This window comes from Aquarana catesbeiana, linkage group LG07 (assembly GCF_042186555.1).
Source record: "Aquarana catesbeiana isolate 2022-GZ linkage group LG07, ASM4218655v1, whole genome shotgun sequence".
Classification (NCBI taxonomy): Eukaryota; Metazoa; Chordata; class Amphibia; order Anura; family Ranidae; genus Aquarana; species Aquarana catesbeiana.
This window is the reverse complement of record NC_133330.1, coordinates 272,109,515-272,135,638: the sequence shown is the minus strand read 5'-3', so window position 1 is coordinate 272,135,638 and position 26,124 is coordinate 272,109,515. Positions and strand designations below refer to the sequence as shown.

Below are 26,124 nucleotides of genomic sequence, written 5' to 3'. Positions count from 1 at the left end.
TGTAGTCATAGAAGATTGATAACATATCAAAGGGACTTACCCTTTCTAAGGACAGCCTGCTCTACAAATTGAACCCAGTGATTGATCACAACAGGTTTCTTTGAGTTGGAGGTTACATGGGGAAATCCATTTTGTTCTGTTCAATTATTGCATCAGATCAACATCACATCACTGCACTTCTAGTTGGACATTACATGAACAAATTCAGCACCAAGGACGACACTTTATGGAAGGAAGAGTAAGATCTGGTGTTTGGAGGAAGAAAGGACGCATATCCCCCCCCTTCACAAATTTGTCAAGTATCAAAGATTGGGAGGCTTCAACAACAGCAAATGGCAGAGAGCCCAGCGGATAGAATAAGCATTGAACCGCGCTTCACTGATGTTCATAGACAACAGTGGAAACAGATTCAGCATCTTTCCAATGTCTTCTGGAGTCACTGGAAGTAGAAGTACCTTTTCAATCTTCAAGGTCGTGGCAAACAACATACTAGCAAACCCAACCTACAAGTGGGCAAAATAGCCTTCTTGAAAGAAAAGGATACCCACCACAACTGTTTGCCTATGGGTCTCATTACAAAGATTGCGTCAAGTAATGATGGAAAGGTTTGAAAAGTAGAAGCCAAGGTACTGGTATTTCTTTTGCCAGAGAAAAAGATTTTTATTTTAAACCAACAACTTGATTCAAAGGAAGGTAAGAAGGACTGGGGCATGCTGCTGCCTTTCCCTCTGAAGAACCTGATTCAGAGGGAGGTAAGAGGACTGGTACATGTTGCTACCTTTCCCACTGAAGATACACTCAAAAATGTCCTCTGTACCATTACTGATGTTACAAGATTTACAGTATGTTAGTGGTCACTGTCTGCTAATTCCACTGAAATTGAAAGTTACAGCTATTTTGCCACAACTCAATCAGTTATAGAGATCGCACTTGCAGAGCTTTGACTGGTGAGAAAGAACAGCAACAGTCATGATACTTTGCCCTGCACACACAACAAAAAGTATCCCCCCTATTGCAATCGGTGGGCAGTACTAATGCTGAACATGACCTGTGCATACGAATAGGGATGCGCTGTAAACACTTGACAACTGTGTGCAATGCACGCCATTGGGGCGTGTTGGTGCCGCACTTAAGGAGTTACACCACATGCCAAACACCTATGAAAAGCTATCTGAACGTGGATTGATTTTTAGAGGCTTGGCAATTTAGCATCATGTTAAAAACTTAACCTTAGAGGCTTGGCAATTTAGCAATTTAGCCACATGTTAAAAACTTAACCTTAGTCTGCCTAATATGCCCAGCTATCTCTGCGGGCACATATACTGTAGTATACTCAACAAAATCTCTGGAATCCACTGTTGGTGTCTCAGGGGAGCGGATGGCTATTTCTGTGTAAATGAAGCCCGCAAACACTGTTTGTAGGCTCCACTTAGGGTTGCCATCTGTCCGGGATTCATTCTGGGTTTCCAACTGCCAGATACCCGGACACATTATTTTAACAGCATACTTGCCAGTGAGAGGTCCCCACGAATGTGTCTTCCCCTCATCTCTGTCCCCAGTCCATTGTCCAGTCTGCTGCCCCCATCTATCCTGCTACCCCATCCACTTTGCTGCCACCCTGTCCATCCCACTGCCCCCCTATCCACTTCACTGCCCCCGTCCACCGCTACCCCCTATCCACCCCGCTGCCCCCAGTCCACCCCATTGCCCCCCTGTCCATCTCGCTACCCCCATGTCCACCTCGCTGCCCCCCTGTCCACCTCGCTGTCCCCCTGTCCACCCCTCTGCCCCCCAGTCCACTCTGCTGCCCCCTATCCATCCTGCTGCCCCCCATCCATCCCTCTGCCCTCTAGTCCACTCTACTGCCCCTCAGTCTACCGTCCAGCCCTCTGCCCCGTCCACCCCACTGCCCCTCGACCACCCCGCTGCCACTTTAAATTTTGCCTTTGGTATTTATTCTGGAAAGTCAGAGTGTTGGTAGATTGCTGAACCCAAAACAGGTAGGTTCTGACTTTTCAAGCAGCTCTCTATCAGCTGGGGGTATCCTTGGGGCTCCCCAGGGTCGTCTGAGGTCCCATGCACATTGGCATTTAGCTGCGAGAAGAGGGCACAGATGTGCCAACCAACCCCACTGCAGACTGCCTGTCAAACCCTTTGAGAGGCTTAGAACTGCTGGGGCTGGGTGGTGCAGTGTGCAGTAGTTTATAAGCCCAGGGAGGAATCCCCAGAACACAGACTTCCCCAGAAAGGTAAAGAGATTGAGGGCAGCACTATTATAATCAGTCAGTCCGGTATATATTGATTTCACATGACTGGTCCTCAGGTAGCCACCCAAAAGTGTCCAAGGTCTTTTACAATGTATGCTACAAACAAAAATAAATTGCCATGTGCCAGTAAAGTGTTTGGCTTGAAGAAAAGGGGGCAACCCTAGCTCCACTGATAAATACATTGTAACATTATTGTTGTTATAGCCGCTACACTGGCTCAACTATCCATACTTTACTCAAAGCCTGAAAAACCAGACTGGATCAATATAGAGCAACAGGCAGTACCCCACTTATCCCCAGATTATTTATTGTGGTGTCCACCTGAGAAAAAACCTCCCATAATGGCCCCAACTATGTCCCAATCTTGAACACTTTGGGATAGCCTTAGAAATCACCCGACTCTCATTTCCACAGGACGCCCCCTATCACACTTATTCAATAATCCGGACTTCCCTCCAGGCTTAGATAGTAAAACATTCCAATGGTGGGTGGACAAGGGACTGTATCGTATAGGACATTTCTTTAGATCTGGGAAGTCCATAACCCTTACCCATTGCATCAATATGCTGAAACGTCCAGACTCTGAAAGACTCCAATTCGATCTTATTTCTAAATTCTTACACCAAATTTGGATGGATAAACCCCTTCCACTCCAATTCACAAAATTTTAGATCTGGTGTGAACAAGCCATGGAACAAAAAGGAGGAATTTCTGTGATTTACTCGTGTCTCACTCACCCTACAGCTAAATCCTCCTATATGGAGGCTTGGGAAAATGATCTTCAATTCATTTGGGACTTAGAAACCTAGCATACTGCCTACTCAAAATCTTTCAGGGGAATTCTCAATGTTTCCCTAATGGAAGCTAACATTAAGGTTCTAACCAGGTGGTATTTAATCCCCACTAGGCTTGCAACCATATATCCAACTGCAGATCCAACTTGGTTCAGAGGTTGTCAATTATTGGGAACGATGGTTCATACTTGGTGGGGATATCCTAGGATCCGTCCATTTTGGAACAAAGTTTTTAACATGATATTTAAGGTGACTGGTCATCAGATTCCTAGGTCCATTCTTGTAGCTCTTTTAAATGCCCACATACCTTTCATTCCCAAGCATACACAAAAATTAATTCACTTCATACTCACAGGAGTCAAGCTTATTATAGTGAAAGCTTGGAAGAAACCTAGGCCCTTCTTGTCAGAGGTCAGAAGAAAAGTTTCCTGGATAATGACCCAAGAAAAATTGACCAGTATTTTAGCTGATTAAACCCCACAGTTTGAAAAAATCTGGAATCCTTGGGCTAAATATATAGCCATTTCTCTTTCGAATGGTGTCACACCGGCTCTCTCTCCATCTAAGCATTAGGATAGACCCGTATCCCCTTTCTTTCTCTCCTTTTCCTTTCCTTCTCTTTTCTGTCCTTTTTTCTATATGTTTTGAAGACACCTGGAAATGACATTAGAAGATTCTTATCTCCTCCTTTAATGTATTATACTAACAGTTATAGATAAGTTGATCTTATCTTCCTTCTTGTTGGACTGGATATTTCTGTCAAAACATTTTTTGACCGGGGGGTGGGGTCATTGGGGGGTGGAGGGTTCGCTCCTTCGGCACAGTATGATCCTGCTAGGGGTGCCGGGGGCATTCCTCTATTTCCTCGGTGCTCTCGACCAGACCGGTTTACCTAATAAGTTGACCTAACAGGAATGGAATATCCATTTTTATTTTGTCTCCAATTGTTAATAGCTTACTGTCATGAACTTGTCATTATCCAGGATTTAATGTTATTGAACCTTTAAAATAATTATTAAATGTATCGAATTGTATTCTATGTATTTCAAAAATAAAATATTTTGGCACTATCTTCTCTCCCTAGGTCCTAGTGAGTTTTTTTTTTTTTTTAACTGTAGAAAGTTACAATTTCCACAGTTACACAGAAAAACAGTTTGACATTTTTTTTTACAAACACAGTAAAATAATTAGGAGAAAGAGACTGTCAAATCTGATGGGGGAGAGGGTGTTAAGTTGCATCTCATACTGTATATAATATACAATAACCTACTTCCAATCTATTTTTTTTTTAACTCTGCCTGGACCTAATAAATGCACCTTAAAAATGAAAGGTTACAGATAATATTATTTACATTAAAACAAAAATGCAGTTGACATGTTCGATTCATATTTGCCAATTGCAGGTTTGCTACAAGCTTGAAAAGGATGACTTTTCACATTGATAGGGGTATGTGTTGTTATCAAATTGTATTCCCTCCCTCTTACAGCAGAAAAATACCAGGCCAATTCTAATGTGTAAGGCCTCAAAAGGCCGGCTTGTATTTTACCTGAGCTCGGGGCTGATACCTATCTCTCTATCCAGGTTAATGAAAGATAGAAGACTGTAAATTAACTGTCAATGAAAGGGTTTAGTTTCTTTCATTAATTCTCTAATTCTCAAAGTACCATCATTATATTTAAGTGCTGTGTCTTTTATCAGTACTGAGCTCAGAGAGAATACAAGTAAATAACATTGAATCAGCCTGAAAGGTGAGAATGCAGAGCTTGAGAGTGGAACTTCAGATTTTTACATATGCCCATTAGGGACAAGCTATCTTTAAGGCTATAATGGAAAAAAAGAAGAAAAAAAGATTATACATACAGTGTACAGCACTGTGGTCCAGCCCTCCATGGTTATACACTGGAAGACGGTCAGCACCGCAAATAGGATGTTATCGAACTGAGTAATTCCATCGTTAGGTCCAATCCATTCCTTGCAGTCATATCCATCTGGGCATCGAGGAACACCACACGGGTGAGGAGGGTCCATTGCATCCCATCCTACAAAGATATTACGGTCTATGAAGGAGGAGATTCTAGTGTATTTATGGCTATTTCAAGACCCTAATAGCCTTTTGGTAATATTATTAATAATTTTCTAAGCACTTTATTTTTCTTTGCTCATGCTGAGGCATACAGATGACCATGTGTACATTGATTCAACCTATCCGTAGAAAATTGATCCATTTAGGAAAAACAAAGTACATGATTTTTATATGTTGTAGGTACTATGGGGTTGATTTACTAAAACTGAAGAATACAAAATCTGGTGCAGCTCTACATAGAAACAAATCAGCTTCCATTTTTTTTTTTTTGTCAAAGCTTAATTGACAAGCTAAAGTTTGAAGCTGATTGACTACTATGAATAACTGCACCAGATTTTGCACTTTTGGATTTTAGTAAATCAAGCCCTGTGGGACTAGACACAGGAATCACTTTGGTGTGGCTGGTCAACTTAAAGTGTATGTATAGCCAAAAATTTTGGATAGCATAGGGAAAGGTAAATCCATGCTGGAGAGATCTATCCACTGTCAGGACCTGGTTCAGCTGCTGGTGGCACTGTGGTTCTCAGAGCTGATAGCTGCAGTTCCCGTGTCCACCAGCAGGTGTTTCCCAGAAGCCAGCAGGTGTCAGTGATCAGCTCCACCTGGTTTCAGCTGCTAGGTGGCTATAGAAGGCTGCTCTCACTACCACACAGCGCCTTAGTGTTTTGGCTGCTCCTACTTTGTACCCTGTTTGTTGTGCTGCTGGTTGACTCTGTTCCCCTTGCCTTTGCCCTGTATCCAGTATCCTACTGCCTTGTTCCTATCCCAGTTTTGTTTTCCCTCTTCCCATCTGCTCCCTGCTCTCCAATGCCCTGTGTGTATCTTATCTGTACATTTGTGTATATATATATATATATATATATATATATATATATATATATATATATATATATATATATATATATCTATACATTCCTCAAATCTTCCACTCACCTACTTGCATTTTTCGAGTGGAAAATGAGGGCTGGCGAGCGTGGGCTGCGTCGGAGGAGGGTGGGAGCACCCCTGGCAGGCGGGGTTGAACGGGAGCCATTCTTCCAGCCAGGGGAAGAGGAGAGGAAGAGTCGAGCTGGCCGATCATCAGAGAGTGGGGATTGCCTGCTGTAATAGCTTTCCTTTGAATTGCTGGGTTCCCATCACACAGTCCCGCCTCCTCGCCCTGCGCCTCTTACATCACACAGTCCCGCCTCCTCACCCTGCGCCGCTCATGTCACACAGTTCCACCTCCTCGCCTGGCGCATTTGATAGACAGAACACTGGTGGTGCCGGGCGAGGAGGCGGGACTGTGTGACGTGAGTGGCGGTGGGAACCTAGCAATTTAAATGGAAGCTGTTACAGCGGGCAATCCCTGCTCTCTGATGATCGGCCAGCTCGACTCTTCCTCTTCACAGGTGGGACTACTGACAGGCACAGGAGATGCTGTACTGATAAATTAAAGCAGAAGAAAGTGCGCTGCACACTTGTGGCTTTTGATTCTGGGAACAGGAACCCACCTCTGCAGTGTACTGGAAGCCATCAGGGACAAGAGAATGTAAATAACATGGAATTATATATCATACCTACAGGTATGCCAGTGCATTTTAACATATTGGGGCCCATGTGTGCATGGGTCAAACCCATAGTTACCAGGAATTATCCATTCCGCTTAAATAAGCTCAAGAAAAGATTATTATTATTATTATTATTATTATTATTATATTATTATACACGATTTATATTGCACCAAAGGTAATAACTGTGGGGGATGAGCTGATGGAGAAAATGTACAGTTAGGTGGGGACCAGATAGGCTTCTCTGAAGAGATGAATTCTCAGGGATTGTCTAAATTTTGACAAAGCAGAGAACAATTTGGTTGGTAATTTGAGACTAAGTGAGTGATCTAGCTCGGGGCCAAGTTGTGTATGGCTTTGTAAGTTATTATTAGTATTTTGAATTTCATTTGTTGGGTGAGTGGCAGCGAGCGGAGGGATGGACAGAGAGGCGTAGCAGACACTGAGCTGTTTGTAAGGTGGATGAGCCTGGCAGCAGCATTCATGATGGACTGAATAAGGGCTAGCCTATGTAAAGGTATGCCAATAAGAACGCTGTCAGCGTGAGGGAAAAAAAAAAAACGATCACCAGCTTCTGTCAGAGGGACATCAGTTCCTCACACAGAGAGCCGCGGCTGCCTCATCTGTGCCCACCAGTGCCACCCGCCAGTGCCACCTATCAGTACCCACCAGTGCCATCCACCAGTGCCCACCATGCCACCTACCAGTGCCCACAGTGCCATCTACCTTTGCCCACCAGTGTCACCTATCAATGCTTACCAGTGCTGCCAATCAATGCCCATCAGTGCCTCATCATCAGTGCCACCAATCAGTGCTGCCCATCAGTGTCACCTACCGTTGCCCATCAGTGCCACCCATCAGTGCCCATCAGTGCCGCTTATCAGTGCCAGCCATCAGTGTCCATCAGTGCCAACCATCAGTGCCACTCATCAGTACCACCTCTCAGTGCCACCTACCAGTGCCACCTCATCAGTGCCCATTAGTGCCCATCAGTGCAGCCTATCAGGGCCCATCAGTGCAGCCTCATCAGCGCAGATCAATGAAGGAGAAAAATTACATGTTTTCAAAATGTTATAAAAAACTATGAAACTTTTTTTTTTTTTCAAAATTTTCCGTCTTTTTTAGTTTTTCTTTTAGCAAAAAAATAAAAAAAAAAAACAGCAGTGATTAAATACCACCAAAAGAAAGCTCTATTTGTGTAAAAAAAGTATAAAAATGTAATTTGGGTACAGTGTTGTATGACCGCGCAATTGTCATTCAAAGAGTGACGGCGCTGAAAGCTGAAAATTGGTCTGGGCAGGAGGGGGGTTTTAGTGCCCAGTAGGCAAGTAGTTAAGGTTATTGTCACAATAACCACATTACACACAGAGATTTCTTCTCATATGATGTGGTAGGGAGCTTACCTGATTGGTTCCTGTAACAGGCTTTGTGTAGCTTGCCACTGTAAAACTCAAGTCCAATAATTGCAAACATGAGAATGGCAAAAAAAAGCAGCAATCCAATCTGTAGCAGAGGTACCATCGCTTTCATGATGGATTTCAAGACAATCTGTAAACCTGTAGGAGAAATACATGACACAGTGCTGACAGCCTAATACAGATTAACGATACAAGTGCAATATCAATGGTCAGAGGCGGTATCCGAAATTTCCTTGGTGCTCACTGAGCTTCACAGAGCACCATAGCAATTTAGTACTCAGAATGTCTGACTTCAAGCAGTATTAAACCCAAAAGGAAACATTTATTATATTGCAGCTTTCCAATTGTGAGATGTAGTGGCTGCATTCATTTTCTTTTTAGGCTTTATTTCTTCTTTTTTTTCATCTGGTGATCCAGCCAGTAAGTCTGTTGTTTGTCAAAAGAACAAGCTCCCTTCCAGATGTATCAGTTTACAGGGATGAGATAAACCATTCTACACTGGCAGGGGCGCTTACTTAATGATCAGCTTTTATTTATTTATGTAAAACCTTTATCCCAAAAGGAAAAACACTGTTTGCTGTAACCGCTTATAAAGCGTTAGCTCTAGTTTGGTTTCAATTTGTTTAGTTTATCTAAAACTGCTAGTACATCTAGCATTCCCCCCCACCAAACTGACAATGCTATCCAAAGGTGCCCCCTGTGCTCCTTCATCCAGTGTGGAGGCACTCTAATACAGGAGGTGTGTTACTGGCCAGATCACAAGGTGGAAAGAAACTAGGGAAAAAGCCTAAAAAAAGAAAGCAGCCTCAGCCACCACATCTAGTGATTGGTAAGCTGAAATATATCGCATTTTAGTTTTTGGGTTTAATGTCACATTAAAGTGAAACTCTGGTTTAAATGAAATACATTTCCATCTATGTCAGGTATAAACATGCTTGCACAGCACAAGACAACCCAACACCTGGCCCCACCAGCCAGCAACAGAACCTGTTGGTCTAGCCTGCACTACAAAGGTTAACAGCTCACTTAGGTCTAAGGGAATTAAAAAAGATTTACCTACACAATGCGCTGTTCCTCTGCGCTGCTAGACCGGTCCACCTAGCAACTTTTCCTCCATGCTCCAGCTGACTTAGGTCCTGATGTCATTAAGACCAAGGCAGGGCCCATAGTCCTGCAAGGGACAGTCCACTGTGTGAGCATGGGGGGGCACTGCCTGCTGGGGGGAGCGGAGAATAAGTTAAATAAAAGTGTTTTTACTCTCCCCTCGACCTAGTTAACCCTTGCAGTGCAGGTGCAGCCCCACTTAAAGGGAGAATTTTCAGATTTCCAAGAGCTGGGCACAAGACCCTGCATTCACTATATCTAGCCTCCCATAGTACACAGAACAAGGAAATGCAATTATTTTAGTAAATACAAACTGCTAAATACCTTTTCTCATCAGCAGTATATGGCAGTCTTGTGACTTCTATCAGTGTCTGGTTAAAGCTTGTAGGAGGAGTTTTCATTCTACTCTGACTGTCCTATGAGGCTACAGAATCCCTGATCCTCTGTCTGGACAGTGATGATTGGCCCTGTGCCGATCACATGCACCCTCTTAAGAAAAAAAAAAAAAAAACTAGCAATACACACCAAACTAAGCATGTGCAAAGTGCCTCCAAGGCACTGTTCTGTACTATCAGGAGATGTGGAAGAAGGGGATAATCAGAGAAGACAGGATCAAACAGCCTTTTTACACAATGCAGAGGATTAACCCCTTAGATTCCACAATGAGCATAACAAGCATGCTTTACTGCATATATACAGAGCAGACTGATTTTACTGTTTTGGGTTTAGCAACACTTTAACTACTTGCCGACCAACCGCCACAGATATACTGCGGCAGGACGGCTCTATTGCGCGGATCGGCGTACTTGTACAGCGCTCTGTGCAATAGCTATAGCAGGCACATGCATGCCCATGGCGCTTTGCCGGAGCCAATGCACATGGCCGGTGGCTGTAATATCAACCGGCCAAACACGATTGCTCCACAGAGAGCCAGAACGGGGATCTGCCAGTGTAAACAAACCAGACCCCTATTCTGACAGGGGAGTAGAGAGATTGTCTGTTCCTAGTGATCAGGAACAGCGATCTCTCTCTACTCCCAGTCAGTCCACTCCCCCCCACAGTTAGAAAAACCTCCCTAGGGAACACTTATCCCCTTGATCACCCCCTAGTGTTAACCCCTTCCCTGCCAGTGTCATTTACACAGTGATCAGTGGCTATTTTTAGCTCTGATTACTGTATAAATGTCACTGGTTCCAAAAAAGTGTCAAAAGTGTCCGATCTGTCCGCCTAAATGTTGCAGTCCCACTAAAAATTGTTGATCACTGCCATTACTAGTAAAAAAATGTATAATAAAAATGCCATAAATCTATCTCCTATTTTGTAGATGCTATATATTTTGCGCAAACCAATGAATATACACTTATTGCAATTTTTTTTTGCCAAAAATATGTAGAAGAAAACATATTGGCCTAAACTGATGAAGACATTTAAAAAAAAATGGGGGGATATTTATTATAGGAAAAATTAAAAAATATTGGTATTTTTTTTTAAATTGTCGTCTTTTTTTGTTTATAGCGCAAAAAATAAAAACCACAGAGGTGATCAAATACCACCAAAAGAAAGCTCTATTTGTGGGGAAAAAGGGGCATACATTTTGTTTGGGTACAAAGTTGCACCCACAAGCAATTGTCAGTTAAAGCAACGTCAGTGCCATATTGAAAAAAATAGCCTGGTCATTAAGGGGTGAATCCTTCCAAGGCTGAAGTGGTTAAGTAGAAACAGATTAGACAGGTCCTCTGCTGGCTAGGGGAGCTCAATATTGGAATTCTTGTTCTGTGCTGATAACACATTACCCCTTACATTGTATACTGGTCAAAGTAAGTTTTTCCTCTTTCTTTTTTTATTAGGTACATGCATATGAAAAATCTTCTGCAGCTTTGTTAGCAAGTATTGGCTTTTCATGTTCAGGGATCATAGGGAGAAATGGTGTGGCATTGGATACATCTGCACTCAATTTCTGTAATGCTATAAAACATGTCTAACAGATGAAAGTGCAACTGCATGACACAGAGGAGCCAGGACACAGCATGCAGCATCCACATATATTTGAAAATGAATGCTCCCCAATGTACAGTTTTAAGCTGATTGAGCAGCTGCCACTTTTTCTATTTGTAACTGACACGTGGGATTCCAACATAACAGAACATACATACCAGTTTCAAGCTGAACCAGTTTAAATTAACAGGTTTGGACTGAAAAGGATTTAAAAGAATACTGGAAAGATTATAACCATAATGTTTTTAAACAAAAGTAAAAAAAATGAAACTTACTTGGAATTCCCGAGACCAGCTTGAGCGGTCGGAGAACACGTACTGCCCGCAATGTTCGCAGGTCCACGTGAGTATTAAAGTGAGTTCCAGCTGTGGCCAGAATGCTGAAATCAAAGTAGAAAATGCATTAAAAAAACTATAGATGTAAAAGGAAAGGAAGTATAAAGTACATTGATGTTTTACCTTAAACCATGTGAGATTAGGCAATATTGTGTTAGCAACGGCTCAGATCAACCCTCATATCTTTAAAGGCTCAGCTACAAATTCTACAAGATCTGATCTTTTTGCTTTTGTCTTAAACAAAAGGGTTAGGGTTAAGGTTAGGGTTTCCCTTTGAAGAACAAGGTTAGGACTCAGGGATTGCAATAGGGAACTCCTCCAAAGGTCAAAGGTCAGCAGGCGTGTTCCCAGAGGTCAAAGGTCAAGAGGCGTGACTGACCCACCCCCACTAAAGAGATTTCAACATTTATACAGATAGCCAAACTTGATGCATTTTTCTTCAGACCTAGGGCCACATCAAACATAACAAAAACGGAAGAGTTGCTCCAGGTCCAGCAAGTTAGGGGAAAATACCTACTGAAAACTCAATGGTTCTCAATTCTAGGGGTGTAGCCTGGGTTGGCCAGCATAAATCCCACTGCCTGGCACTACATCAAAGCAGTTGGATCCCTCCTCTCATATTCTGTCTATATTACTCAAAATCCACCTACAGTCAGAAAGACTTATGTGAAACAAAGTGGACTTTGACCCCCCGAATCCAGGACTACTGGGGAGTCTGGCGGTCAATTTAAATAATGGGGTCCCTACTCCACACCCTCTTCTTAAAATGGCCCTATCCACACATCAAGCCTTCCGATCGGATATGAACAACAGAAGTGGTCATGTATTGGCCAAATATGGCTGTGGCAGATGTTTCACCCGATAGGGAAGCCGATCATCAAATTAGATCGGGGATGACAAATCTGCCTAATGATCAGACAGAATATCTAATATGGGATCAATCACATTTATTCAAAAAAATGACAGGCAAGGACATATCTTCTCATTCTCAAACAAGAACAATACACATATGGCATTGGTTTACAAGAAATATTTTATCCTTTAATAAATATATGTTTTGGACAAATTCACTCATTATTGTCCCAAAGGAGGAACAGATACTAGACCAGTCTTTTTGGTTGCTGGGCTGATGGGCACTCCCATCAACATATAAAGCATGCTGGAATTTGGGGTGTCACCTAGAAAGGGAGCAGGGTATGTTAAAGCATATAGAAGTCCAAGAAAAAAATATAAAGTGTAGCTTGCCAGGCCCTAGAATTGGTGGCTGCATTAGTCTTCTTTTTTTGACTAAGTACATCTTTTGCCAGCACAGGAAATACAATTAATGTCATCACCTTTCCCAGTCAACTACCAAACACCCACCTCCTATTTATTGAAGATTATGTTGGTGTTTATAGTCCAATTTAGGGGAGCAGCCTTGGATGACAAAGCTGCTTACCTTAGATACAGCACAGTAAGTAAATGTTGTCACCCAAAGACAGAAAGAGTTTTACTTGTGGTAACACCGGTTAAAAAAAAAGAAAAAAAAAATCCTAAAAAGCACAACTGACTGTTAAGTGGCAATATATTACATTTTTGTTTTTGGGTTTAGATACAATTTAATGATTTTTCACTATATTTTATTACAATGCTTTGGTTTTCAAGACTAAACTACATATACAGTAATTTTACTGACAGGTTCCCTTTAAAAACTGGAAGAAACCTGTAAACTGTTCACAGCAATCAATCAGATTCCAGATGCTGTTGCATGTAGGCTAGAAAAAGAAAAATCTGATTGGCTGCAAATGGCGATATATGAATATTTATAGTCTTCATATTTTATAAATCAGCTCAACAACAATTTGCTTTGTTATGGAGACATTCCAGATCTTTACATCTTTGGTGTTTAAGGATGTTCTACAAAAAAGCATCTGACTGACAGATTGCATAGAATGTTTTATATATCAGCAAGCTGTCAAGGACACTACTTGGAAAAAAATAAAAACAAGAGAATTTTTAGCTTTTATTGTATATGTATACATTGTTGAAAGAGCCTGCCCAACACAATTTGTATTCAGCACCAGTCAAGCAATATCTACACAGAATGTCCTTGAAATACCTATAGAAATAGAATTGTGCTTCTGACAGACATAAGGGAAACAGAAATAGTTGGAGTGATCCCAGCAACTTAGACTACACTAAATTGGGCCATTGTTCAACTAATTTCTTTAATTACAGGCCAGAGTTTCACTCCCTACCGTGATTCCAACAAACTCTGCAATTAGCAATCGAATATTCCGTTCTCAAGCCAACCCCTTCCAATCAATCCATTTCCTTAACAATGGCCATTAGTAAACTTGTGTTGCAGCAACTATTTATTTAAATGCCTTTATTTTGATAATAGTGAAACACTAAGGAGGTCCTTTTAACCACTGGGACCTTGTTTTCAAAATCTGCATCAAGGAACTATACCATGATTCTTATTAGATAGGCAAGGGTCTTTAATTTATGTTTTATGGTTTAAAGCGACCCATTCCTCTTGCTATTTCATCAAACAGTGCCTGTACATAGAGTCTGGTCTAAGCTCTTTTATCAGTTATTCCCAGTCATGTCACAGCTCTCTAGCAATCCCTAAAACAATGGTTTTCGAGCTTAGTTTGACAAGGGCCCTAGAAATTCATCTAAAACCTTCCATGTCCCGACAGTGAAAACAAATGTTTATACTCATACAATAAAAGTATGGGAATACAAAATATGTATTTAAAAGGTTTTAAAAGGGGGACTGATCAGTCAAGAACCCCAGGAAAGAATAGTCCCTCACTTCATTTTCTGTGGTACTTCAGGAAGCCCTGAAGGTGCTAGCAGAGGGATCTGTACAACATGGGTACAATGAGGAAGTTGGATAGTGCTATTGAGCTCCATTTACAAAGCGGTATCTTGAGATACTGCACAGCATTTTTCAAAAGGTTTTGTGGCATTCATCAAAAAAACCTTACTAAAATGCCACATGAGTTTTTTTATATGATGTCATGTGGTACTTTAGTAGCAAAAGCCTGCAGTAATTTACCACCGGCGGTAGCCGGCATCCTTAACACAGGCTTTAAATAGCTGGTTGTTAAGGATGTCAGCAGCTGCCCTCTCCTTAACAACCAGTAACTGTCATGGTTGTTAAGGAGTAGGCCTCCACTGCATCCTTAAAAACCGATGAGTCATCAGCTCTCAGCGGGGTCTCCTGCTGAGAGTTGAATGTAGAAAAAAATGTCAGCAATGAAAAATTAAGAAAAAAAAAAACAGTGTGCCCCCCCCCCCCAATCCATACCAGGCCCCTTGGGTCTGGTATGGATTTTGAGGGAAACCCTCATGCCAAAATGTAAAAAAAAAAATGGCATGCCCCTCCCCAATCCATACCAGCCAAAGAGGGGGATAAGCTCTGCCGTCTGAAAGTTCTTAAATAACTAAGGGGCGGTGCCACCCAGTGACGCCACTTTTTTTTATTTTTGTTTTTTAAAGGACTTGTCAAAAACTGCTCCACTGTCTTTTTTTACACTACACTTTTTTTGGTTGAATGAGTAGGGGTACTATGAACCCCATACTCATTGACATTAGGGAAGATGTGATCTGGGGGCCCCCTTGATTAAGGGAGCTTCCAAATTCTGATAAGCCCCCTGCCCACAGACCCCCATGTTCTGATGTCCATAAACTTGAATTTAATTATGGCAGGGAATAGTTTTCTACTGTCTACAGTTTATATTTGTTGCTTTTGATGCTCAAAGCTGCCAGAATAGCCAGGTAATATGTGGGATAATTTGGCTGATACTAGTCATAAATTACTAAAATTTACAATGAAATAACAACAATTTGCTTATCAATAACAATACTCAACAGTTAAGTCAACATCACATCTTTAATAGCTGCTTCATACTACAGCAAATTGTTGGCTTTTACAAACTGCTCAGGCAGCTAGAGCTCCAGGCGTTCGGTCCCAGAATAACGTTTGCTATTTATTACACCTTTAAAGTTAACTCTTTCCAGGCCAAGTAAAAACCTGCAGCATTTGACTACAGCGGATTCAGCCTGGCACATAACATTGTCTCATAAACATGTGCCTGTAATAAGAGGGATTGTCATATTATTTCAGTTTAACAGCTGTGTCCAGGCTGTGAACATGCTAATTATTTTCTTGGCTCCATCATAGCTATTTCAGCTCACACTTCAGAGTGTAGAATTTGTACCTAATATCATCAGCTAAACTGAAGATTTAGGAAGTTTATTTAAGGTTACGCTGGAAAACTCCGCAATATGCTGTGCTAAATTGATTTTTTTTACCAATGCATATACCTGTGTAAGAAGCCTTTGATCGTTTTAGATACTCCACGGACACAATATTCTCCCTCCTCTGAAGCCACAAACATATACACGTCCCACTATGAATAAACATATCTGTCCAATTATTTTTTTGTCAGAAAGTTAATTCATAGGCTGGGTCATACATGCATAGTTGGCTGGCTGGCATCTATTGTCAGGGGTCTCCAAACTTTCTAAACAAAGGGCCGGTTTACTGTGCTTTAGACTTTAAGAGGCCCTGACTGTGGCAAGTGGAAGTAGAAAAATGTCCCACCTTTGGTGGGGAATTGTTAATGCACCATCCTTGGTGTCAGTGGGAGGAATAGTGCCCCATCATTGGTGTCACTAGGAGGTATAGTGCCCCATCATTGGTCTCACTAGGAGGAATAGTGCCCCATCATTGGTGTCAGTGGGAGTATTAGTGCTTCATAATTGGTGTCAGTGGGAGGAATAGTGCCCCATCATTGTTGTCAGTGGAAGGAATAGTGCCCCATTGATGGTGTTAGTGGAAGGAATAGTGGCCCAACATTGGTGTCTGTGGAAAGAATAGTGCCCCATCATTGTTGTCAGTGGTAGGAATAGTGCCCCATCGTTGTTGTTAATGGGAGGAGTAATGCCCTATAGTTAGTGTCACTGGGAGGAATAATGCCCCATTGTTGATGTCAGTGGGTGGAATAGTGCCCCATCATTGGTGTCATTGGGATTAATAGTGCCCCATAGTTGGTATTAGTGAGAGGATTATTGCCCCATCATTAGTGTCAGTAGGAGAAATAGTGCTCCATCGTGTGTGTCAGTGAAAGTACAATAGTGCCCTATTATTGTTGTTAATGGGAGGAACAGTACCCCTTCGTTGGTTTCACTGGGAGGAAAAGTACCCCATTATTGGTGTTGGTAGGAAGAATAATGTCCCAAGGGCCGATCAAGGGCATGCAGAGAGCCGCAGTTTGGAGACCACTGGTCTATAGGTTCAATTCACCACTATTTGAAAATTTGACAATGATATGGCTAATAATAAAGATATTTGAGCTTCTTAATTGAGCCTTATGGGTAAGTCTGCACATACAATCCAATGAGATCACCAAACAAATGTCCAAATTAATATAATGATAAAACTGATTCATAACAGAAAATAGTCAACGTGTTTCAGGGTCCAAACACCTGCTTTAGGAGGGCAGGTTATGCCAGTGTTAGTGAATGCAGCAAAAGGGCCTTTTGCTGCATTCACTAACACTGGCATAACCTGCCCCACTGAAAATTTCCAAGCAGTAAAACACAGTGTAGTGACCACACAGTGAGCCTTAGAAAATACTAATCCATAGCCCTGTTCATTTTTGTGTAATGGGTATCTTTAGTCAGTGGAACATTAAAGGACTATAAAGAAATCCTAAATTAAAAGTGAACTTTGTCTTTGGTCTTGCTGTGATTACACTTTGCAAAATCAACTTCTAAAATTCTAATTTCTAATCTGTATGTGTGGATGCAATTACATCATCATCCTTCTTTCCAGGGACAGCATTGTTTTCCTTTAGGCAGAACATGCATCAAAATGCAAGGTCCTCTAAGACCCCTTTCACATTGTGGCGTTTTTCAGGCGTTTTTGGGCTAAAAATAGCGCCTGTAAAGCGCCTGAAAAATGCCTCCCCTGCAGCCCCAGTGTGAGAGCCTGAGTGCTTTCACACTGGAGTGGTGCGCTTGCAGGACGTTAGAAAAGGTCCTGCAAGCAGCATCTTTCGGGCGGTGTGGGTGCGTTGTATATACCACTCCTCCACCGCCCCTGCCATTGAAATCAATCAATGGACACCGCTACCGAAGCGCCTGCAAAGCGATTCAGCAGCGGCGCTTTTAACCCTTTATTCGGCCGCTAGCGGGGGTTAAAAGCGCTCCGCTAGCGGCCGAAAAGCGCTTTACCTCTAACGCCCCGCCCTAGTGTGAAAGTAGCCTTAATCTGCAGAAACCCCATAAAAGTGCAGATATTTAAAGGAGAAAAAATGAGTAAAAACACAGATAACTTACACCAAGCTCAAATAAGTGAGGCCGATTTTGTCGGGCCTCACAAGAGGACAACCCTGTATAGTGCTGGAGTGCCTTCTTGCATGACGTGGCATCCTCGGCTTTCCCAGGACCCCAAGAGAAAGTCCATCTATGGGAAGAGGCTGGACACCAGAGTTTTACTTTCTTTTTTTTTAAATATTATTGTTGTGCTTTTTTTTAACTAGGGATGGAGAGAAATATGTGGTTACAGGATAAACAAACCTTGCATTTTAACAATCTCTGCTACAGTTCGTTACAGATAAAACAGAGTTGAGTCATACTCCGGGTTGTGCTAGGTGATGGGGCTGTGTTAAGCTCAAGATTGGATGGGTGGAGATTGAAATCATTGACATTAAATTAGCTCTCCTATTATGTATTTCATCTGTGTACAGTAATTAAAGGTTTTAGTGGAATTCTGCTTTATTATTATGAACATTTTGAGCATGTCAGAACATTTTATCAAGGGTGGTATTTAAATGTTTTTGTTAATGTACCCCAATTTTTCATATAATATGTCAAAACCAGTAAAGTAAACTTAAGAATGAATGTCTATGCATCTTAAATGTTGTGTGCATGACTTTATTGAAAAAGACCAATACAGCGAATAATCCCTGTGGGTAGCTTCTGGGTATTGTAAAGCAAAATCTACAGCTAACAAGATCAATTTACTACACTAAAATGCTTGTGTTACTTCCCATGAAGATTGGTATTTTCAGCCATGTGGCTGTAATTTTCAGCTCTCATTGGTTCTTATTACTGAACAATAAAGACCACAAATAACAATCATTATCGCTCTGTGAAAAGAGCTGAATGTCATACCTGTCTTTCTCAGCCTAGCAAACATGTTTGCAGTTTTAAATTTTGAAAAGTAAAAGCCTGGTGCAAGACCACAATCCACAAGTTGCCATTATTACTTTTAAAGGAAAAGCTCCTTGGTCTCTCTGCGAAATGCTCAACTAACTTTCATCCCTATTTGCCTCAATGGTCAACTGGAAAACACAATGTTGTGGTTTTGCCCAGAAGTCACTAAGGTCATGCTCCTAGTAATAAAGTAAAAGCTGCTTCACCGCTCCTTGTCATTCAAACCGTAGAAATAAGCACTGGAACAAAACTGGATGAAAAAGTCTAACATAATTCTAATTGCAGGTAAAAAGATTTTTTGTTACCAACACTTAAAATTATCTTGGACTATTTCATCTGGTTTTGGTCAGAGGTTCCTTTTTGTGTTTGTATGTTTGAGCTACGGTTGGGTGCCTATCAAGGGAAGCCTTGCTATATGGGAGCTATCTCACCAGAGCTACTGAGCTTCTTTGAAGTTTTCTTTGTTCTGACTACACATGCAAATCTAGAAGTTCACAATGCTGCTTAGAGTATTTTGTTCTGCACTGCTTGTGGTGTCTGTTCTTAATCCTAGCTTCACATTGGTATAATTTGGCATGCGATTTGCCAACTTTGCAGCGCCGCACCGATTCCCAAAAGTAGTTCCTGTACTACTTTTGGCGACTTCGGGTGCGATTTGCGATTTGTATAGACATATGTGCAGGAACCCGCACAGAGGTCTCTGAAATCTTTCCTGAAGTCGGACTGACATGCGTGTATGAAATCGTACAAATCGTGAAATATATATATATATATATATATATATATATATATATAGACAAGACTGTATATCTACATTGTCTACATTGAATATCTAGTCTACGCTTAATGCAGAGTATATATATATATATATATATATATATATATATAATTTTTTTTTTTCCTCATTAATGTACACACAGCACCCCATATTGACAGAAAAACACAGAATTGTTGACATTTTTGCAGATTTATTAAAAAGAAAAACTGAAATATCACATGGTCCTAAGTATTCAGACCCTTTGCTCAGTATTTAGTAGAAGCACCCTTTTGATCTAATACAGCCGTGAGTCTTTTTGGGAAAGATGCAACAAGTTTTTCACACCTGGATTTGGGGATCCTCTGCCATTCCTCCTTGCAGATCCTCTCCAGTTCTGTCAGGGTGGATGGTAAACGTTGGAGGACAGCCATTTTTAGGTATCTCCAGAGATGCTTAATTGGGTTTAAGGCAGGGCTCTGGCTGGGTCATTCAAGAACAGTCACAGAGTTGTTGTGAAGCCACTCCTTCGTTATTTTAGCTGTGTGCTTAGGGTCATTGTCTTGTTGGAAGGTAAACCTTTGGCCCAGTCTGAGGTCCTGAGCACTCTGGAGAAGGTTTTCGTCCAGGATATCCCTGTACTTCACTGCATTCATTTTTCCCTCAATTGCAACCAGTCGTCCTGTCCCTGCAGCTGAAAAACACCCCCACAGCATGATGCTGCCACCACCATGCTTCACTGTTGGGACTGTATTGGACAGGTGATGAGCAGTGCCTGGTTTTCTCCACACATACCACTTAGAATTAAGGCCAAAAAGTTCTATTTTGGTCTCATCAGACCAGAAAATCTTATTTCTCACCATCTTGGAGTCCTTCCTTGGAGTCTTGCACTGAGGAGAGGCTTCCATCAGGCTACTCTCCCATAAAGCCCCGACTGGTGGAGGGCTGCAGTGATGGTTGACTGTCTACAACTTTCTCCCATCTCCCGACTGCGTCTCAGGAGCTCAGCCACAGTGATCTTGGGGTTCTTCTTTACCTCTCTCACCAAGGCTCTTCTCCCCCGATAGCTCAGTTTGGCCGGACGGCCAGCTCTAGAAAGGGTTCTGGTCATCCCAAACGTCTTCCATTTAAGGATAATGGAGGCCACTGTGCTCTTAGGAACCTTAAGTGCAGCAGAATTTTTTTGTAACCTTGGCCAGATCTGTGCCTTGCCACAATTCTGTCTCTGAGCTCTTCAGGCAGTTCCTTTGACCTCATGATTCTCATTTGCTCTGACAAGCACTGTGAGCTGTAAGGTCTTATATAGACAGGTGTGTGGCTTTCCTAATCAAGTCCAATCAGTATAATTAAACACAGCTGGACTCAAATGAAGGTGTAGAACCATCTCAAGAATGATCAGAAGAAATGGACAGCACCTGAGTTAAATATATGAGTGTCACAGCAAAGGGTCTGAATACTTAGGACCATGTGATATTTCAGTTTTTCTTTTTAAATAAATCTGCAAAAATGTCAACAATTCTGTGTTTTTCTGTCAATATGGGGTGCTGTGTGTACATTAATGAGGAAAAAAATGAACTTAAATGATTTTAGCAAATGGCTGCAATATAACAAAGAGTGAAAAATTTAAGGGGGTCTGAATACTATCCGTCCCCACTGTATTATATATATATATATATATATATATATATATATATATATATATATATATATATATCATATACACTGCCACTAACTAACCTGCCTGCCTAATCTAGCTCAATTTATCTCCAATCCACACACTATACACGGCTGCTATGTAAGCAGCCTTATATAGTGTGGGGCGTGGACTTGGTCTCCCTAAGCCATGATTGCCCAAGGGAACCTGCCTTTGGTCAATTATGGCTTTCTCAGCAGAGTGCACAGTGATTGGCCAAAGCATGCAGGTCAGATGCATGCTTTGGCCAATCATCATACAGCAATGCACTACTGCATTTATAAAATGTATATCATTTTTTCACAAAAATAGAGCTTTCTTTTGGTGGTATTTGATCACCACTGGGTTTTTTATTATATAAACGAAAAAAGACTGAGCATTTAAAAAAAAACAAAAAACAATATGTTTTACTTTATGCTATAAAGCATATCCAATAAATAAAGAAAAACAAATCAAATTTCTTCATAAAATTAGGTAAAAATGTATTCTGCTACATGACAAAAAAAAATCCTAATACGTGTATTTTGCTCTGCTTGGGGAAAACGCAGATCTGCAATAACCAATTCAATACCAGCATACGTTTAGCCATCTCCCACCTGGCCACTGCACATAAACGGCTGAGTCGGAGCTTCCTTCTTCTGAGTGGACATTCAAGAACGTACCTCAGAAGGAGGGGGATAGAGCGAGCGCGTGCCCGCGCAGCGGCGCGATCCTGATGCGCTCCTGTTACCCAGACACGGTGCATCTCCGAACGGTAGGAGGGCTCTGTGATTGGCCCTCCTGATCGCATGACGGCTGTGTCCAATCACAGCCATCATGTGCTGTAAATAGAGAGCTGGTTGCTAGGCAATCGGCTCTTCTCTCCTCACATGGAAGTTGTCAGTGAGGAGAGGAGAGCGGATCGCTGCAGCCAGCCGGTGATCAGTGAGTATGAGCTTTTTTTTATAGCTTTTTACACACTGATCACTGGCACAGTGTCCCCACACAATGTAAACACACAATGTCCCCAAAATAGTGTCCCCAAAACACTGTTCCCACACACGTCCCCACACAGTAAAAACACCTGTCCCCACATATGTAACACTAAAATCATATGTCCCAATGATCATCTGCACACATATGTCCGTGATCATCTGCACATATATGTCCGTGATCATCTGCGCACATCTGTACATGATCATCTGCGTATATCTGTCCGTGATCACACTAACCAATTATTATACACTTAACGGGATTTTTTTTACCAAAGACATGTACAGGTTGGCTTAAAGTGGTTGTAAACTCTCCCCCACAACTTTGTACCATGTAAATCAGCATAAAAAACCCTAATTAACACTGCTTGTAGATATCTCCTTACTTGCTTAGTATTGTTGTAATCTTTTTTGTTCTTTAGAATGACGTCAGTGAGCATGCCAATATCTCCCCTGATTTACGGCACACTCTGTGTGCTTGTCTGTCTATTATCAGGGCTTCCTACGGCACAACACTGAAATCCCACGAGACTGCATAATCACTCAGACCTTCTTACTACACGCCATGTGACCATGTCCTGGGCATCGGACAGCATTACTGCAGTCTGATCAGCTGAAGCTGATAAGACTGACATAGGCAAACACTAGATAATCAGCACAAGTAAATACTATGAAATAAAACAAGTCAGCAATGAGCAGGGAAGCAGGGTTACCATAGAAACGTTGGATTGAGAAGGAGGCTTGGTTAACAGTACAAGAAGTGCTCAATGTAAGGGCGGAAATACATTCTACTGTGAACTCGGAAAATAATACTTAAGATGGCGCTGCCTTACCCCTGGAAACAAGTTTTTTAACCCCTTCCCGCCAACCGCAGATATGCGTACTCGGCTTTCCGGGGTTATACCGGGATGATGCCCGCAGCTGCAGGCATCAACCCGGTACCGTTGTTTACAGCGGGCGATCGGCTACCCGTGTATAACAACCGATGTGGCTAAAAGCCGCTCGGTTGTTATACCGGAGGAGCGGGAGGGGACATCCCCCCCTCCCGCCGCCTCCCGCCGCTGTTACCGGGCCTCCCGTGCGATCGGGAGGCCCGGTGTCCGTTCGGCTGCCTTCGGCGGCTGGGGGCAGGCTGGAACGAAGCTGCGAGCGGCTTCGTTCCAGCCTTCTTGTTGTAAACGCGGAAGCGACGTCATGACGTCACTTCCCGTTTACTCGGCTGCCAATGGCGCCGAATTTAAAAAAGTACACAGTATTCAGAATCGCCGTTTTCGGCGATCTGAATACTTTGAAGTGTAAAGGAGGGATGGGGGGTCTTTTAGACCCCCCATCCCTCCATAAAGAGTACCTGTCACCACATATTACTGTCACAAGGGATGTTTACATTGCTTGTGAAAGCAATAAAAGTAAAAAAAAAAAAAAAAATTTTTAAACACAATTCATAAAGTACAAAAATAAATAAAATAAATAAAAAAAAAAAAAAAAATTTTTAAAGTGCCCCTGTCCCCGCGAGCTCGCGCAGCGAAGAAAACGCATATGGAAGTCGCGCCCGCATATGTAAACGGTGTTCAAACCACACATGTGAGGTATCACCGCGATCGTCAGAGCGAGAGCAATAATTCTAGCCCTAGAACTCCTCTGTAGCTCAAACCTGGTAACCGTAAAAAATTTTTAAAGCGTCGCCTATGAAAATTCAAAGGTACCGTAGTTCGTCGCCATTCCACGAGTGCGTGCAATTATAAAGGGTGACATGTTTGGTATCTATTTACTCGGCGTAACATCATCTTTCACATTATACAAAAAATTGGGGTAACTTTACTGTTTGGATTTTTTAAAATTCATGAAAGTGTCACTTTTCCAAAAATTTGCGTTTAAAACACCGCTGCACAAATACCGTGTGATAAAAAATATTGCAACAATCGCCATTTTATTCTCTAGATTCTCTGCTAAAAAAATATATATAATGTTTGGGGGTTCTAAGTAATTTTCTAGCAAAAAATACGGATTTTAACTTGTAAACACCAAATTTCAAAAATAGGCTTAGTCATGAAAGGGTTAAAGTTTCTTTAAACAGTAAGTAATATGCGATTTGGGCTGGATTACAGTGGTTATAGTTTGATAATTACTTATTATAATAGACTAAATGAAAAGAAGCATCAGAGTGGGAGAGTTTACTTCCTCTTTAAATTCATGACACAATTCGATTTTATTGGATTTCTTTTAAAACAGAAAGTAGAAAATATTTTTTTTTCAAAATTTCCACTCTTTTTTTCGCTTATATCGCAAAAAATGAAAAAATTATTTGTGAATAAATACCACCAAAAGAAAGCTCTTTTTGTGTGAACAAAATGCTAAAAAATTTCATTTGGGTACAGTGTTGCATGACCGCGCATTTCTTACTGAAATGCAAGAGCGCTGAAAGCTGAAAATTGGCCTGGGAAGGAAAGGGGCGAAAATGCCCAGTATTGAAGTGGTTTAGAATGGAAAAGTGGAGGATACTTATTTTTGCAATGCCATTTATTATTGGCACTGCAGAAAATACCTTTGGGCAGCCAGTGTGAATGGCTATGATCTAAGCTGGCTCACAATAAGCACAATGTACAGAGCTGAACATTGCGGCCAATATAAAGACTATAGTGTTTACATAAGAGAGATCTCCGTTTGCTGTCACAATAGAGGAAGGACAATCTGATGAACAAATGAATCATTTATCAGCAGCAGCAGCAGAGACAGCAGCTTAGGTGGGGAGGGAGGGGGTTATTACTATGATTGCAGATCTTTTCATCCGATTCGACCCCTTCCTCTTCATCTGAGTTCCATCCTGTCTCTAGTGACCTGTGTATTTACACCTTTACCTCCCTTATGCTGCACACCTTAATCCCTCATCTGCGTTCTCCCTCTGTGTTTGACTTGTACACTAAGGATGTATCTAGTGTACCATTATCAAGCTCCATGGTTTACCAACTCAATACCTCAATGCCAGGAAATCGACACTACAGAAGAAATGAACACACCCAAAATTCTGCAGCTTCTTCAGCTGTGAGTTTCTCTTGACTACAGCGATAATTAGTGGCACAGGCAACAGGAGAGGTGAGTATCCTTTGCAGGAGGATATACAGAATTATGTCTCTCTATGCTATGGACAGTAGGAGAGACATGAGGTTCCATAGGCAGTGTTTTTTTTTTTTCTTTTTTTTTTATTGAGACAAAAAAAAAGAGTGTTCTCATGGTAGGACTGGAAGTGTGTCATTGGTAGGTGAAAATAAAGAAGTAAAGCTTAAAAAAATAAAACTAATGCAACCACCACAGGTATTAATTGGTAATCTGCAATATAATACATTTTTGTTTTTGGGTTTAGATATGCTTTAAAGTGGTTGTAAACCTCTAACATGAAAAATGAACAAAGCATATATAGTGTCTATTTGTCTCAACCTTTGGCAGCAAGTGTCATTTCTCTCTGATCTTTCTTTAGAGCTCATCACATTGAAATCACATCACATTGATCACATTAAAAGCGCCCGGGCGTCGGCGGTAAAGCTTTACCGTCGTTTTAGCAGCTCTATTCGGCCGCTAGTGGGGGGCGGTTTTAGCCCCCCTGCTAGCGGCCAAAAAAGGGTTAAATCCACCCGCAAAATGCCGCTGCAGCGGCGCTTTGTCTGCAGTTCGGCTGCGCTGCCCATTGATTTCAATGGGCAGGATTGTTGGAGGAGCAGTGTATTCACCGCCCTACACTGCTGCAAAGAAGCTGCTGGTAGGACTTTTTTTGGCGTCCTGCCAGCGCAGGATTGCAGCTGAGGCTTTTTTCAGGCACTTAACAGGCGCTAATTTTTAGTGCTAAAGCGCCTGAAAAACGCCTCCAGTGTAAAAGGGGTCTTACTCTGCTATTTGCATGAGTCACTGATAATACTCTCAATCTACAACTTCCCGGGTGAAGGCCCTCTCCC

General features: G+C 41.8%; 1 protein-coding gene across 9 annotated transcripts in view; it reads right to left on the bottom strand.

Moving 5' to 3' along the window:
- The window catches only part of CACNA1E (calcium voltage-gated channel subunit alpha1 E), a 1,300,209-nt gene that overhangs the window by 293,099 nt on the left and 980,986 nt on the right, over positions 1-26,124 (bottom strand). For all 9 annotated transcript variants that reach the window (XM_073593343.1, XM_073593351.1, XM_073593342.1 and 6 more), the window contains 3 exons: positions 11,488-11,591; positions 8,099-8,251; positions 4,923-5,101 (listed from right to left, as the gene is read on the bottom strand). In XM_073593343.1, the coding sequence (XP_073449444.1) occupies positions 4,923-5,101; positions 8,099-8,251; positions 11,488-11,591 (436 nt within the window). The remainder of the gene's footprint in view (positions 1-4,922; positions 5,102-8,098; positions 8,252-11,487; positions 11,592-26,124) is intronic.